The sequence below is a fragment of the Aquarana catesbeiana genome, linkage group LG02 (assembly GCF_042186555.1).
Source record: "Aquarana catesbeiana isolate 2022-GZ linkage group LG02, ASM4218655v1, whole genome shotgun sequence".
In the NCBI taxonomy this organism is placed as follows: domain Eukaryota; kingdom Metazoa; phylum Chordata; class Amphibia; order Anura; family Ranidae; genus Aquarana; species Aquarana catesbeiana.
In genome coordinates this window covers 180734210-180750669 of record NC_133325.1, presented here as the reverse complement: position 1 = coordinate 180750669, position 16460 = coordinate 180734210, and the positions used below count along the sequence as shown (strand labels likewise).

General features: G+C 44.5%; 1 protein-coding gene across 6 annotated transcripts in view; it reads right to left on the bottom strand.

Annotated features, from left to right (window-relative positions):
- Nucleotides 1-16460, bottom strand: part of DGKA (diacylglycerol kinase alpha) — a 340054-nt gene that overhangs the window by 39350 nt on the left and 284244 nt on the right. For all 6 annotated transcript variants that reach the window (XM_073613952.1, XM_073613953.1, XM_073613954.1 and 3 more), the window contains 2 exons: nt 7827-7915; nt 7587-7706 (listed from right to left, as the gene is read on the bottom strand). In XM_073613952.1, the coding sequence (XP_073470053.1) occupies nt 7587-7706; nt 7827-7915 (209 nt within the window). The remainder of the gene's footprint in view (nt 1-7586; nt 7707-7826; nt 7916-16460) is intronic.

The window sequence follows — 16460 nt, the reverse complement described above, 5'->3', positions numbered from 1 at the left end:
CTGATTGCTGCAGATGGAGCTCTAGGTGATACAGGAGAGCAGGTACTCTGTAGTACCAACACGGATGACACTGGGAGCTAGAGCATGAGATTTCCCAGGGCACCGAATCTAAGAGAAAGCGGGTGTTCAACAGAGGCCCCTAGTGGTCGGAATAGATTTAGCTGCAGTCTGGCTCCAGTTCGCGACCCCTAGGGCCTCCCAGCTCACACTCACGGTAGACTACAGGGAGGTAGAGAGGAAGCAGCAGACTGCGACAACAAAGGATAGTCAGGAGATAGCCAAAGGTCGGGGTAACAAGCAGGTAAGAATAGTCAGGGGAGTGCACCGGACGTTCTGGGCCTGAGGGTGGGTATGATGGAAGAGCGCCTCTCCCTCTATGCTGACGACGCATTATTGTATCTAAATGATGCTGGGCCCTCTCTTCAGGCTGCCTTGCGTATCTTTGACAATTATGGTGGACTCTCGGGAGTTAAAATAAATTGGACCAAGTCAGTCCTATTTTTTATAGATGATGGAGCTAACTCTGGACCCCTCTCCTCCCCACTACAAAGGGTTAAGGAATTTAAATATCTTGGAGTTGTGATCACTAGGAATCTCTCTGATTTTATTGTAAAAAACCTGGCCCCTGTCCTGAACACCCTACGTTCGAAATGTGCTGCCTGGGAGAATCTTCCTCTGAATCTTCTGGGTCACATTAGTCTCCTTAAAATGATGATACTGCCCAAATCTGTTTAGGAATTGCCCGGTCTGGGTCCCCGTCTCGTTTTTTCGGGAGATTGACCGTATAGTGGGTTCCTTTATTTGGTCGGGGAGAAACCCTAGGTTGGCACGTACTACGTTATGTTTACCTGCAGATTTGGGTGGACTTGCCCTCCCAAGTTTCCAGATATATTTTTGGGCGGCCATGTTGGTGACGGTGCACTGGTGGTTCCGGGGCTCTAGATCCAATGTGGCAACCTGTCTCGAGGCGAATATTCTGGGTTCCCTGACGGACCTTCGGAATTTTCCCTATAGAGGACCGAAGGCATATTGTGAGGTCCCTGGGCCTACTAGAGCAACTTGGAGAGTATGGGAGGCAGCTAGACGCAGATACTTGGGGCCTGGCCAATTGTCTCCAGCTCATCCCCTGTGGGGGAACCCACGACTTAAACACTTCCGTATGATACCGGACCCACAGGTGTGGGCCAGATATGGTGTAACCAGGTTGGAACACGTAATGTCTGGGGGACAACTGCTCTCCTTACATGAGCTTACGGCTAAATTCGGACTGCCCCGTTGGATGGGGTTCTGGTACCTACAGCTGGGACATGCGGCCAGGGCTCAATTTCCGCAAACTCCCCTATTACAGACAGATCCCATCGAAGATCTCCTATCTCCTGGAGACTTGACTAAACCCCTATCCTCTCTATATAATGCGTTGCTGGGAAGAGATTCTCCTAAGATCAATGAATTATGGGAAAGATGGCGGGCTGATATCCCGTCGCTGGATAGGGAGGGATGGGAGGACTGTCTAGAGTATGGCCTGAAATTAGTGATAGCATCCAAGGACAAACTGATTCAAGTCAAATTTATACACAGGGTCTACTATACCCCGCAGAGACTCCATCGCATATTTCCTGAGAGAGACCCCATGTGTCCTAAATGCAAAGTCCATATAGGTACATTTATACATATGTTCTGGGAGTGCCCAGTTGTTGCACTATTTTGGACTAAGATTGTAGGTGAAATCAACTCCAGACTGCAGACCTCTATTCCGCTCTTGCCGGCCATGGCGCTGCTGGGGATACATGATGATGAGCAGAGGCCATATCATCTTAAATTACTGATTTCCTTCCTTCTTTTCTATGCCAAAAAAGAAATACTTATGAAATGGATAGATTCTTCCCCTCCATCCTTTTCAGCCTGGGAGGCACAGATTGAAGCAGTAATCCCCATGTATAAAATGACATATATAAACCGAGGCTGCCCGTGGAAATTTGAAAAAGTTTGGGCTCCGCGGATGGCTTCGTAGAGAAACATTCGGTTCACTACGATCATTTGTCCCAATAGGGGAGGGTTTTTTTTTTTTTTTGGAGGGTGGAGGGTGGACGGTACTTGCTGAGAATGGTACTACCAACCGTATGTATTGCTTGCGGGTTTTGCATATTATTTTCCCTATCCTCAAATATGTAATCTACGTATGTAATGTATTGTACTCTGTTGAATGGTATTCTGTAACTCTGATTATCTATTACAACAATAAAGCACCACTGTTTTTGTTAAAAAAAAAAGAATAGTCAGGGGACAGCCAAAGGTCGGGGCAACAAGCAGGTAAGGATAGTCAAGAACAAGCCAAGATCGGTAACTGGAATTAGACGTAGAACACACAGCAAGTAGCACACGGAAGCCAAACACACAAAATTGATCAGCAGGGCTGACCTGCAGTGCACAGATTCATATACAATTCCCTAATAGGGGCTGGGGTGGAGCCATGCTTTGACAAGAGATTACTTAAGCAGCCAGGTGAGAGTGGCTGGCCTCTTAAGCTGAACACATGGAGAGGTAAGCTGACAGACAAACATTACTGCAGATCCATGACAAGGATATTACCACCTCCATGCTTTACTGTAGGAATGGTGTTATTTGGATGGTGAGCTGTACTGGATTTCTGCCAGACATATCGTTTGGTGTTGAGGCCAAATAATTAAATTTTAGTCTCATCTGGCCATAACATATTTTTCCATGTGGCCTCAGAATCTTCAAGGTGCATTTAAGGTGGTCAGATGAAACTAAAATTTAATTATTTGGCCTCAACAACAAACAATATGTCTGGCAGAAATCCTCTACAGCTCACCATCCAAATAACACCATTCCTACAGTAAAGCTTGGAGGTGGTAATATCCTGTTATGGGGGTGTTTCTCTGCAGCAGGGTCTGGAGCACTTGTCAGGGTAGAAAGAAAAATGGATGGGACAAAATACCATCAAATTCTTGAGGAAAATCTGCTGCCCTCCGCCGTGAAGTTGTCCATAGGAAGAAGGTTTACCTTCCAGCATGACAATGACCCAAAGCACACATTAAAAACGGCCACACAGTGGTCAAAGGAGAAAAAGGTGAATGTTCTTGCATGGCCTAGTCAGAGCCCAGACATAAACCCCATTGAAAATCTGTGGAAAGACTTGAAGACTGCAGTCCACAAACGGTCACAATCAATATAAACTGAAGTTGAACAGTTCTGCAAAGAAGAGTGGGCAATAATTGCAAAGTCTAGGTGTGCAACGTTAGAAGAGACATATCCTAACAGGCTAAAGGCTGTAATTAAAGCAAAATGTGGTCCAACAAAATACTGACATAAGGGGGTGATCCTTTTTACAACTCCAACAATTCTGTTTTTGAGTTTTTTTCTGACATGTTGGTGTTATATCTTTCACTTGGATGTTATAAGTTGCACTAGTAAATACAGTGGGATAAAACAAAAACGGTGTCTGTCTTCATTTCAGGCTGTAAAGCAACAAAATGTGATATTTTAAAGGAGGTGATTCCTTTCTATACTCACTGTATGCAAATAACTTTTACCTTTTGGTAGACAATCTGAAAATAACAACAAGGTGATTTGGAAATTATACAAGCAGTTAAAGCGGAGTTCCAAATACAATCAATAATTTTTTTTTTTTTAAACCTTTCACAAGCGTTTACAATGGCATTGTAACACTCAAGTCATCTGTTAAAAGAACTTTGATAATGCAGTGGTGGCCGTTTTCATTTTGCTTGTGGGCATGTGAAGCCCACAAGCATCCTGTTCTGGGATACGGTGCTGCTGAGCGACCAGCATGCAACGCCCATTCTCTTCCTGATCTCGCGCATGTGCATTGAGTCATTCTCGCAGCACCATCAACTACTAGGTTGCCATCACAACGGGCGTCGGAAGTGCCCGCCCCGTTGTGATGGCAATGGAGCCCTCAGCGCTGCCCACTGACTCCTGGGAAATGATGACACACATCTCCCAGGAGCAGTAGTGAGCGGAGGCGCCAAGGGAAGTTATGTAAGGAGCCTAGGAGAGGAAGGAGGAAGATTTCAAGGGACCACATAGCAACAGGCATTAAGAGGTGAGTAAAAAAAAAAAAAAAATGTCCAAATGTTATTTTTTATATTATTTCATGCACAGTAATGCCTTTTTTTGGGTGGAGCTCCACTTTAAGGAAACTGTCAAGGTATAAATTTCATCTCTTTCAAGAGACAAACAGTATTGTGTAGACTGAGGTGTATAGTATTGTCACAAAGCAGACATACCTTAATTAACAGCTTAAATAAGAGCTGGATTGTATGATACACTGAAAAATAAGATTTGCTGAAACCTAATGTTTGTTTGATATGATAGAGACTTTAGTTACACTTCACTGTGGTACACTAGTTATGCTAAGCGAGTACATTGAATCTTTACTACTTGTAGGGGGTATCAAAGCTATTACTCATGCTTCAGTCAATATGCTTCAGCACATTAAACACATTAATGATATATCAACATTTCATTCTCCCCTTCAGCTATAATACATTACACAAATGAAAAGTGTAATGTGGACCCATCTGTGGCTATTAATGTAAAGTACTTTTTAGTAATTGCTATCCTAAATTTGAATGTCCATTTATTTAACTATGTCAGTACTTACCTTGGAATTCAATAAACTTTTGCAGCTCTAAGTCATAATTCAATGGTTACATAGTTTATAGTTAACCAAGTTAAAGTGGCTGTAACCCTAAAAAAAAAGCTCCTGTCCCTTTAAGGCATGAGATATAGCACAGTGCTTTTGCCATGCCAGCTGTCCTTTTCTATGTTGTACAATACCTGGCTGATCCTGCCTGTTCTTGTCTTCCCTTCTGTAAATGGACCATGTTTATCATGGCTGCTGATTTCTGATAATATGGTCAGTTTACGTGCCTCCGTCATCCAGCTATCTCCTCAGCATCTCTGCATATCCCCCCTCTCCTCCTCCCTCTCTCTTCCATAGTCTGCGTGAGAATCGATTTCCTCCCCTCTCCTCTCATGTCTGTGTAATTCTCATCCCTGCAGCTGCTCCAGTGCTTGCAAAGTAAAGTAACATATATTAATTATTTTAATCTTCTCTGTTTTAGGTCCCTGTTCAGTAGTGTGTGTTTTCCTAAAATTATAATGCTAAATACCTTCTTTGCAGAGCCCTGCTATGCAGACACATGACCTCCCTCTGCTAGTATACATTCATCAGAGGGAAATCTCAGCCCCTCCCATTGTACTCACTTACTTGGGAAGGGAAGCTGAGGTAGGTCACATGAAAGGACAGCAGAGCTCTGCAAAGAAGATATTCAGCATTATAATTTCAGGAAAATACACACACACTGTACTGAACAGGGACCTAAAAAAAGAGAGAATCAAAATAAATACATGTGACTTTACAACCACTTTAACCACTAGAGGACCAGCCGCCGCAGTTATACTGCAGCAGGTTGGCACCCCTGGACAAATCACCATGGCTGTATGTCAGCCGCTTTAAGACCATGCGACGATGAAGGAGTCGATGCGCGTGCCCGGCACCCCCAATGTCCGCCGGGCACCTGCGATCGCTCCTGAGAGAGACAGAATGGAGATCTGTCAATGTAAACAGGCAGATCTTCTTTCTGTCAGGAGAGAGGAGAAAGATACCCTGTTCATACTATTGATAGTATGAACAGCAATTGGTCTCCTCCTCCAGGCAGTCCCACCCCCCTTAGTTAGAATCACTCCCTAGGACACACATTTAACCCCTTGATTGCCCCCCTAGTGTTCACCCCTTCCCTGCCAATGATATTTATACAGTAATCAGTGGCTATTTTTAGCTCTGATCCCTGTATAAATGTCAATGATCCCAAAAAATTGTCAAAAAAGTGTCCGATCTGTCCAAAAATATGTAGAAGAATACATATCGGCCTAAACTGAGTAGGAAATTATTTTTTTATATTTTTTGGGGGATATTAATTATAGCAAAAAGTAAAAAATATAGTTTTTTTTTTCAAAATTGTTGCTTTTTTGTTTTGTTTATAGCGCAAAAAATAAAAACCACAGAGGTGATCAAATACCACCAAAAGAAAGCTCTATTTGTGAGAAAACAAAGGATGTCAATTTTGTTTGGGTGCAGCGTCACACGACGGTGCAATTGTCAGTTAAAACGACGCATTGCCGTATTGGAAAAATGGCCTGCTCATTAAGAGAGCAAATCCTTTTGGACTGAAGTGGTTAAGGAAGTACACACATCAATCAAGTTTAGCTTCTTACAAACCCCAGAAGTTTTGGCCCAAAGGAAAGCAAAACAAAAGCCCCTAATAAATTTAGACAATTTTATCATGCAGTCTTCTTTTTAAAGATGAATACCAGGTATGCATATTTTTGCATAGTTACATTGGTCCAACTTGGACTTTAAGTATGCATGTGTCATACTGGAAGATCCTCATGGAAGCTGGAAATCACCGTAGTCATTGACACTGCAGTGATTGTTGCTAGATTACGTCTCCCTTGCCAAATGGCTTCCCTGCTGCATAGTGAACACAGGAGGTGGCACACATGGCATGGGTGCAAAGCATTCTCTAATTGGATGAGGTGGAGAGGCCTAGTGGTATAATCAGAGAACGCTTTTCATTTATTGAGATAATGCAAAGTTTTCTCTGAATGGGGTCTAGGCAAAACGAGCCACCTCATATGTTCACTAAGCAGATGGGCAGCCGCTCATCACAAGACTCAGAAGCTAGAGGTGATTGCTTTAGTAATGGTGCTTACTACAGTGATTTCCAAGTTCCATAGGGATCAGCCAGGTATAACAAATACATACCTATGCTGGTCCAAGCTTATGCATATGCAAACATATGCATACCTGGAATTCAGGCTTAAGGTATAACCAAAGGCAAAATTATTTTTTTTTGTTTTGGATAGTAGAGTGGAAGAAAGATTAGAATGCTTGTTAGTTTTTATTGCGGTCTGTGCCCCTGTTAAGGAGATTCAACCTCGCTAATTGTCCTTTTTACCATTATCATTGAAAGTGAAAGTACAAGAAACTTTTGGGTTGTCCCTAGAAAAGTAATAGAGGGGAAATCTTCCAATAGGGATTCTATTTTTGATGACCAGGGGGTCCCTATGGAATGCCCTTAATTTGCAGCGATTTCATCTCACTTCCTGTTCCTAATTGAAAGACTGTAGGCTTTGTGTAATTTAACAATAAAAAAAAAAAAAAAGATCAGCTTCAGAGAGACCACAGACAATACCTATGACTAGTCTTCTATCCTCTGCCTCTTTCAGAGTTCAATTCCAAGAGTTCTCCAGGAAACTTGAATCCCTATTTAGTCCTTGAAGGTTTTTGTTTACCCCCTCTGCCTCACACACCTCACTATGATGGACAGTTTAATTGAGTAAGGAGGATGAGGACAAGTGCCACACTGAGAATAAAGATTACTAATTGTTTGTATGTACAGTATGTGAATTCATGTTTGCCTTAGTTCTCTGGTTCTGCAGTGTGAAAGAAAACACAGGTTTTCTTTCACACTGCATTAACATTTCATAAATTTTCTATTCAGGTCTATGTATGCGTTTTGATGGGCTAGTATTCTCACCTTCACATGACACCAGACACAGCGTTGGCCAGTAAGACTCTGGAAACTCTTTATCTTTTTCTGACATCGGTCGCACTTGTTGGCCTCACATCCACCTTTAACCCATATGTGAGTCTGCCCCTGAAAGGTAAAAGCAGAATTACAGTACACCCCAAGTACAGACAGTGCTCACAATGTGTAAAAAACATTCATATCATGAGAATAAAGGAGACTTTGGAGCTAACATTGAACTGCACTTACACTTGCATCTTTCCGGGACTTGGCGTAGGTGCTGATGCAGCTATTTGGTGCTTTGCGAGCACAACGTTCATGCACAGTAAACTTACAGACTGTAAAATAAAAAGATACATCACTTAAATCAGAACTTCGGCCAAAATTAAAAAGGATAAAATTAACCACCCATTAAAAGATAGAATTAAAAAACAGCTTTAGCAATATTTACCTTAAATTCAGAGATCTCCCCCTGGGTGAGTATTTTGCAGCTCTCATTTGTTTTTGAAAATGAAGAAAGACAAGAAAAAAAACATTTTTTCTTCTTTTTTCAATTTTCAAAACTTTGTGACAAAAAAATGAAGTCTGCAAAATACTCACTGTACCTCTCAGCAAATAGCTTGGGGTGTCTACTTTCCAAAATAGGGTCATTTGGGGGGGGGGGTTTGTGCCACCTTGGCATTCCATGGGCACCGAAACTGTGATAGGCAGTGAAGAGTGAAATCAAAAATTTACGCTCTTAGAAAGCCTGAAGGCGGTGCTTGGTTTTCGGGGGCCCGTACACGGCTAGGCTCCCAAAAAGTCTCACACATGCAACTGCATTTGGTTGGGGATGTGAATAGGGGAAGTACTGGTGCTGCAGAAGCGGTGGGTTCCCAATTAGGATTGGCGAATGCTGCAGGGAGGGCACTATGGGCATGACGGGCCTGTGTTTGTCTTCTTCTTGGTGGCAGCGGGACACTACTTGTGCTTGCCACCTCACCAGCTTGAACTGCACTTATGGGACTCACCACATCACCAAGTGTTACTGCAGTGCTGGTTTGACTACGACCGGGGTGTACTAGGCCGCTGGTGCTTGCCAGCTCACCAAAACGGTACCAAAAAAACTGTTAGCGATCGCAGGGATCAGGCCTGACTGTGCGAACGCTGCAGTTATGCGTTTAGTGTTTTGTAAGTGACAGTGATCGATTGATACTGCACTTGGGTGGGCTGGGCCGGGCGGAGGGGCAAAACGCAGTTGCTAGCAGGTATCTGGGCTGATCCCGCTAACACTGCGTTTTTGGGAAGCCTAAACTGCTGGGGACGCTAGTATAGATCTGATCGGACCAGATATTGATCCGTTCAGATACTATACCACTAAGGGAGGTGTATGGTGCGTGCGTGGGTGTTATCGCCACTGGCACTAACCTGACGCTGCCTGGGGCTGGTGCTTGCCAGTTCACCAAAACGCTACCAAAAAAACTGTTAGCGATCGCAGGTTTTAAGCCTGACTCTGCGAACGCTGCAGTTATGCGTTTAGTGTTTTGTAAGTGACAGTGATCGATCGATACTGCACTTGGGTGGGCTGGGCTGGACCGGGCGGAGGGGCAAAACACAGATGCTAGCAGGTATCTGGGCTGATCCCGCTAACACTGCGTTTTTGGGAACCCTCAACTGCTGGGGACGCTAGTATAGATCTGATCGGATCAGATATTGATCCGTTCAGATATTATACCACTAAGGGAGGCGTATGCTGCGTGCGTGGGTGTTAGCTACTGGCGCTAACCTGACGCTGCCTGGGGCGACGCAGACCCTATCTGACTCTAAAACCTAAGTTATATCACCGTCGGGCGAACAGGGGGCTAAACCTTTATTCGGAAATAAACGGCGGGTGCCCTGACACTATAAAAAATAAACTAACTAACCAGCGTCACCCGTAACAGTTATACGGTGATCACTGGTGAAAGGGTTAACTAGGGGGCAATCAAGGGGTTAAAACATTTATTAGGTAGTATATGGGGGTCCCTGACGCTATAAAACTCTGACGGCGAACCTATATATTTACCTCCCTAACTAGCGTCACCAGTGACACTAATACAGCGATCAGAAAAATGATCACTTAGTGACACTGGTGACGGGGGGTGATCAAGGTGTTGAAAAAAAAAAAAACTACTTGGTGTCAGTGTGACGGGGGGGGGGGGGGGGTGGTGTGATTGGGGGTGATCAGGGGGCGATGGGGGGTGTAATGTATGCCTGGCGTGTTCTACTGTGTGTGTTGTGTTGTGCAACTCACTCAGATGTCTTCTCTCCTCGGCGCCGGAACGGAAAATACCGATCCGAGGAGAGATGACATCACTTCCTCTGCTGCCGTTTACTATACAGCAGCAGAGGAAGAATCTCATTGGCTGGGAGCGATCGCGAGGGGGGGGCCACAAATGGATGATCTCCCCCTCACCTCTGATCGCTCCCGGACAGAAGCCGACCGCCTCGGGCACCCGGGGGGGGTCCGATCGTACCCCCCACCCGCGGGAGGCAGATCACATACCAGGTACGTGATTTTGCCTGCCCGTGCCATTCTGCCGCAGTATATCTGCGTGAGGCGGTCGGCAACTGGTTAAGCAACATCCTCTTAGCCCAGGTTGACCTGGACCCACCCCAGCCTGTAACTGGAAAGTGAAAGGAGAAGCAGCACAGTGATGAGCTCGCCTCTCTGATTTCCCTTCCTATCAGCATGCTCCTTACTAGCACCTACACAGAACTGCTCCTTTTTCTGCTTTTTCCGTTTACACTCCAGTCCTGCTGTACAGAAGAATAGGACAAAGGCAGAGATAGAAACATATTTTTGGTAAAGTAAGGACATTTTATAACCTCTGTCAGTAGTTTACTGCTGTCTGTGTTCCCCTGTACACATGAAAACACAAAAACTGTTTTTTTTTGTCTCCTGTGATACAGACCATATTATGCTATGAACTGACCTGGGACCCTGATCAAAGGTCCCTTTCCATTATCCATGTAGTGCTATGTATGGAAATAACGATATTCATTCTTGTTCTGTACTTTTCTGAGCTGCATCTGGGGGTTGTGCCTATGTTTGGCGCTCTTTTTCTTTCTGTTGTCTTATTTCTTTGTACAGTATCTCACAAAAGTGAGTACACCCCTCACATTTTTGTAAATACATCTTTTCATCTGACACTTTGCTACAATAGTGAGTGTACAGCTTGTATAACAGTGTAAATTTGCTTAAACTTAGGGGTGTACTCACTTTTGTTGCCAGTGGTTTAGACATGAATGGCTGTGTGTTGCGTTATTTTGAGGTGACAGCTAATTTACACTGTTATACAAGCTGTACACTCACTACTTTACATTATAGCAAAGTGTCATTTCTTCAGTGTTGTCACACGAAAAGATATAATAAAATATTTACAAAAATGTGAGGGGTGTACTCACTTTTGTGATATACTGTATGTTGACAAGTGAAAACCTCAATAAATCTACCCTTTAAAAAAAAAAGTAAAAATAAATAAAAAACTGAACTGTATCCATCTAGAAAAAAAATGTAATGCAGCTGGGCCAATACCAATACTAAAAATGTCATCCTGTGTTAATTCTTTATCTTCAGATGAATTCAGTTTCTTTAAGTGGAACCTGTCAAGCGATCTGGCTGCAAAATGGTAATGCAAGCATTAGCCCGGGGGATGGATTCAGGATTGCCAATTCAGCAACTCCTGCCATAATGAAGGCCCATTGAACCCCTTTAGTGAAAAGGAGCCTTGACTGATGAAAGCATGGCATTAATTCATATCAAGGAGGTTAAGTGGCTCTGTCAAGAATGGCTACAAGGATATGAGGTCAGAGCCTGAACTCTAGATAAAGGTTATGCTGAGGCACATCACACTGACCTAGGAGATTTAGCTTACAGAAGAGTTGCCCGCCCACTCACCAACGTTTTATCACATCTTTATTTTGACCTTGCCAGAAATTGACATTGTTTTAATGGGCTATGCCCTCAAGTTAAATTCTGGGGTCAGTCTAATGCTGGTCTGGCACGTATGGTAAGGACAGGCCTTTGACTATATCAGTTTATGGTTTACGCGTGCTCGCAGTATAATTGTGACTGGCACTGATTATTTTTTACGTTCAGCTGTGGCCTTGCACTATTTCAACTATTCCAATCCAGCCTCCGTGTCATTTTTGGACAAGGTATTGGTCTGTTAATTGGTTTGTACGAGCATATGCTTCTCAGCAGTCAAGTCCCTAAATATAATGTTGCTGTGGGTGAGAGATAGGGGTGTACCGGTGTTTGCTTCTACATACAATGGTCACAGAGATTCCACTGCTGTCCATGGGCTGTTAACAGGTGAAACTGCAAGGGTTTTCAAATTCAAAGTCTTGGAAATCACAGGTAGTAAAATACATTTTCCAAAATTTGGGTTTCAGAAATATAAATATTGCGGTGGCTACTGATCTACTTCTAATATGACAGGAATAACTCTTCAACAAGGATACAGACAGCATTTAAAATCTAAGGATTTATTCCCATGGGGGGCGTGGCCTGGAGCTGCATGCGGTGAGACGTGCTTGAGCTGAGCTCCGCCGGCGGTACCTTTATCATACGATCCTGATCACAGCAAACCGAACCACCAGCCCGGTAATATACCACCACAGTCTCGGTACCCAGTAGAGATATGTCACCGCCCCGCAGAACGGCTGATACGGCTGCCAAACTCGAGAAGTACCGCCATCAGGAAAGACAGGCATAAGCTCAAGATGGCGTCTCCCTGTCCCCTTCATCTGCGGCTCGTGCAGCCGGCAAAATTTAGATCCTGGAAGCGATCGCTGTATGCCAAACATCCCTTACCACCAGAATAGAAGGGGTAAAGATCGACATCTCTTTACTCAGGCACGATATGCAGCAATTAAGGGAGAGAGTTGGGGAATCAGAACAGCACCTGAGCCGGGTAGAGGATGCCATACCCCCATTGCAGGAGTCGTCTGACCAGGCGAGCCGCCTCATTGCCTAACTCCAACAGAAGCAAGATGATCTCAAGAACCGCATGAGGAGGAACAACTTGCGATTCATAGGTCTCCCTGAGGGCACAGAGGGTAACAACCCAGCTACCTTCTTGGAGGATCTATTAATTACAGCTTATGGGCGCGAGGCCTTCTCACAATCATTCGTTGTGGAACGCGCGCATCGGATGCCTGCAAAGAAACCACCCCAGGGTGCACCCCCACGGGTCTCCATTGCTAAATTCCTTAACTAGAAGAATCGTGATTCCATACTCCACTTGTCCAGAGAGAAGGGTAACATACCCTTAGACAATCATCAGATCATGGTGTGTGTGAGTTTTCCTGAAATTATAATGCTAAATATCTTCTTTGCAGAGCTCTGCTGTCCTGTCATGTGACCTACCTCAGCTTCCCTTCCCAAGTAAATGAATACAGTGGGAGGGGCTGAGATTTCCCTCTGATGAATGTATGCTAGCAGAGGGAGGTCATGTGTCTGCATAGCAGGTCTCTGCAAAGAAGGTATTTAACATTATAATTTTAGGAAAACACACACACTGTACTGAACAGGGACCTAAAACAGAGAAGATTAAAATAATTAATATATGTTACTTTACTTTGCAAGCACTGGAGCAGCTGCAGGGATGAGAATTACACAGACATGAGAGGAGAGGGGAGGAAATCGACTCTCACGCAGACTATGGAAGAGAGAGGGAGGAGGAGAGGGGGGATATGCAGAGATGCTGAGGAGATAGCTGGATGACGGAGGCACGTAAACTGACCATGTTATCAGAAATCAGCAGCCATGATAAACATGGTCCATTTACAGAAGGGAAGACAAGAACAGGCAGGATCAGCCAGGTATTGTACAACATAGAAAAGGACAATTGGCATGGCAAAAGCACTGTGCTATATCTTGTGCCTTAATGGGACAGGAGCTTTTTTTCAATATATTAATGCCCAGGCCAGACCACTGTTCTCATTCACTATAGGACTACCTTATGTCATATTACCGCCTGCGGACTTGGAGCTACACTGCGGTTAATTCCCTCATCTTTATTGCTGCACATGACCGGTGAGACACCGGGGTCTCATGGCCAGCAGTAATTTCCAGAGGATTTTCGTCCCCCCCCCGAAGGAACGTTTGAGAAAACTTCCCCCCAAATAACTATACCTTCTATGGTTTTAAGTGAGTTACTTGTGGACACTGAGCTGGCGTTCAATATGGTACTTCTACAAGTTGGGCATTGTTTTTGGGACCTACGCTCGCACAAGTTTGGGTCCTACGCTCGCACAAGTTGGGGTATGTGCAGAGCTGGGAGGGTTAGGGCTTTACTGTTATTATTTTTGAAGTTTCTGGTTATAAATGTTCTATGCACAAATATGACCATTGGTATGCTGCTTTCTAATAATATATTGACTCATGGGTACATCTGCACGAGCTTACTACAATATTTGTACCATATAGAGGTGTATGGGTCCACCCGGCCCACGTACTGTATTGTGATTTGTTTATGGCTAGGTTAAAATTCCTAACATGGAACGTCCATGGGCTAGGTGATAAACTGAAACGCACTGCAGTATTTTCCTTCCTTAAAAGTCAAAGGGCGGGCGTGATTGTGTTGATAGAGACCCATGTGCAGGGATGTGTGAGGCGCCTCTGGATTGGTTGGGCATATCATGCCACCCATACCTCATACTCCAGGGGTGTCTCAGTGCTTGTGGCCAAGTCGGTGCCCTTTGAACTCCAATCTGTGACATTGGATCCCCAGGGCAGATATGTATTTTTACATACCAACATAGCAGGTAACCCTATATTGATATTAGCCTGGTATATCCCCCCTTTAATTCCACCATTCTTAGTGAGGGATTCTCGCTCATGGCCAAATACCCTGCCGCGTCAGCAGTATGGTTGGGAGACTTTAATATGGTGGCCAATCCCTCCCTTGACCGCATGGGACAGGACTCACAACCGCCCATGCCAGATCATGATACCATATTTAGCCGCCTAATGACAAGCTTTGACTTGGTAGACACCTGTTGCCACCTTTATCCTAAGCGCCAAGCCTATTCGTGCTTCTCAAGCTCCCACTCTACCATGTCACGCATAGACCACGTATGGATAACCAGTACCTTAATCCCCAGACTGCACAAGGCTGGCTTTGGCCCCAGAATACCGTCTGACCATTCTCCTTACTGGATTGAGCTCACATCATACAACAACCCCCCCTCAGAACTGGAGGCAAACCCCTTCTGGTTGACCATACTCCCCAGACACGGATAGGTTAGTCATGGAATGGGGGTTCTTCTTTCAAAATAATATCGACACATCCACCCCAGTGACCGTATGGGAAGCGTTCAAAAAACACGCTAGAATGCTCCTCACTGAATGCATTTCCAGGTTCAGGAGAAATTCTAAGTTAACCTACACACAAGCTGCCATGCAGCTAGCTGAAATGGAAGATGACTACCTGACATCTCCCTCGCCAGCTACACTGGCACAGTTGAAGCTACAGACCAGGGCGGTTGACCAGCTGTGCCAGGAGCGAGCTAGGTACAAGATGTTTTTTAGTAAACAAAAGATTTTTGAGCAAGGTGAACGCCCAGGCAAACTACTTGCTTATTTGACACACCTAGACTCCAGACCCCCAGTGGTCATTACCCTACGATCTGATATGATGGGTGACATTTCAGACCCTGCCCTGATAGTTAGGGAATTTGCGAGATTCTTTAAGGAAGTATACACATCCAAGGTTAGCTATCCCTTACAAAATTTGGAATGTCTACTTGGTATCCTTACACTACCTAAACTAACTGAAGAACAAGTTGAGATGCTTGAGGCCCAACATTCCTCAGATGATATTTAACTCGCTATTTCACACTTTGCCAAAGCTAAAGCCCCCGGCTCTGATGGATTACCAATCGAATTCTATGCTCACTTTTTAGAAACCCTCATCCCTAGACTTCTCACCTTATAACAAGCAATATTCAAGGCCAATGCCCTCCCCAAGTCTATGAGTGAAGCCATCATAGTTCTAATTCCTAAACCAGGCAAGGAGCTTCATCTACCCGAATCGTATAGGCCTATCTCACTCCTACAAACGGACATCAAAATATTAGCAAAAATCACTGCCCTACGTCTAAATAAGGTTATTCTTTCCCTTGTGCATCCTGACCAAACAGGCTTTATGCCAGCAAAGAACACAGCCTTCAATACTAGATGTCTCTTCATGAACGTTCAGGCCTCCCACCACCACATAGGATCTAGAGTAGTTGTCTCCCTTGACGCAGCCAAAGCATTTGACTCAGTTGAGTGGCAATACTAATGGCAATGCCTACGATGCTTTGGGTTTGGTCCCGATTTTGTCAAATGGCTCACTATCCTATATAATGCCCCTCAGGCCAGGGTGGTGGCAAATGGATGGACCTCTGCCAGCAGGGATGCCCCATCTCACCCTTACTGTATGCACTGGCAGTGGAACCCCTGGCAGTAGCACTTATAGAACACCTGGATATTCACGGGCTAATATCCAGTTCAGTGGAGGAGAGGGTGGGACTCTACGCCAATGACATGCTACTGTATCTCTTGGACTCGGGCCCTTCCCTCCAGATGGCCCTACAAATTATCGAGAACTTTGGTAGGTTCTCGGGACTTAAAATTAATTGGGACAAGTACCTAATCCTTCCCATTGATATATTCCCTCTAACGAGAGAACAGGTCAGTCTACCCCTAGTAAGAGTAAGTACCCTTAAACACTTGGGCATACAAATCTCCAAGTCACTGGTGGACTTCATTCCCTTAAATGTAGAACCCTTAATTCTGCTCATTAAGTCTAAAATCCAAACGTGGGCAAGACTACCGGTGGGGGTGACGGGACGCATAGGTCTAATTAAGAT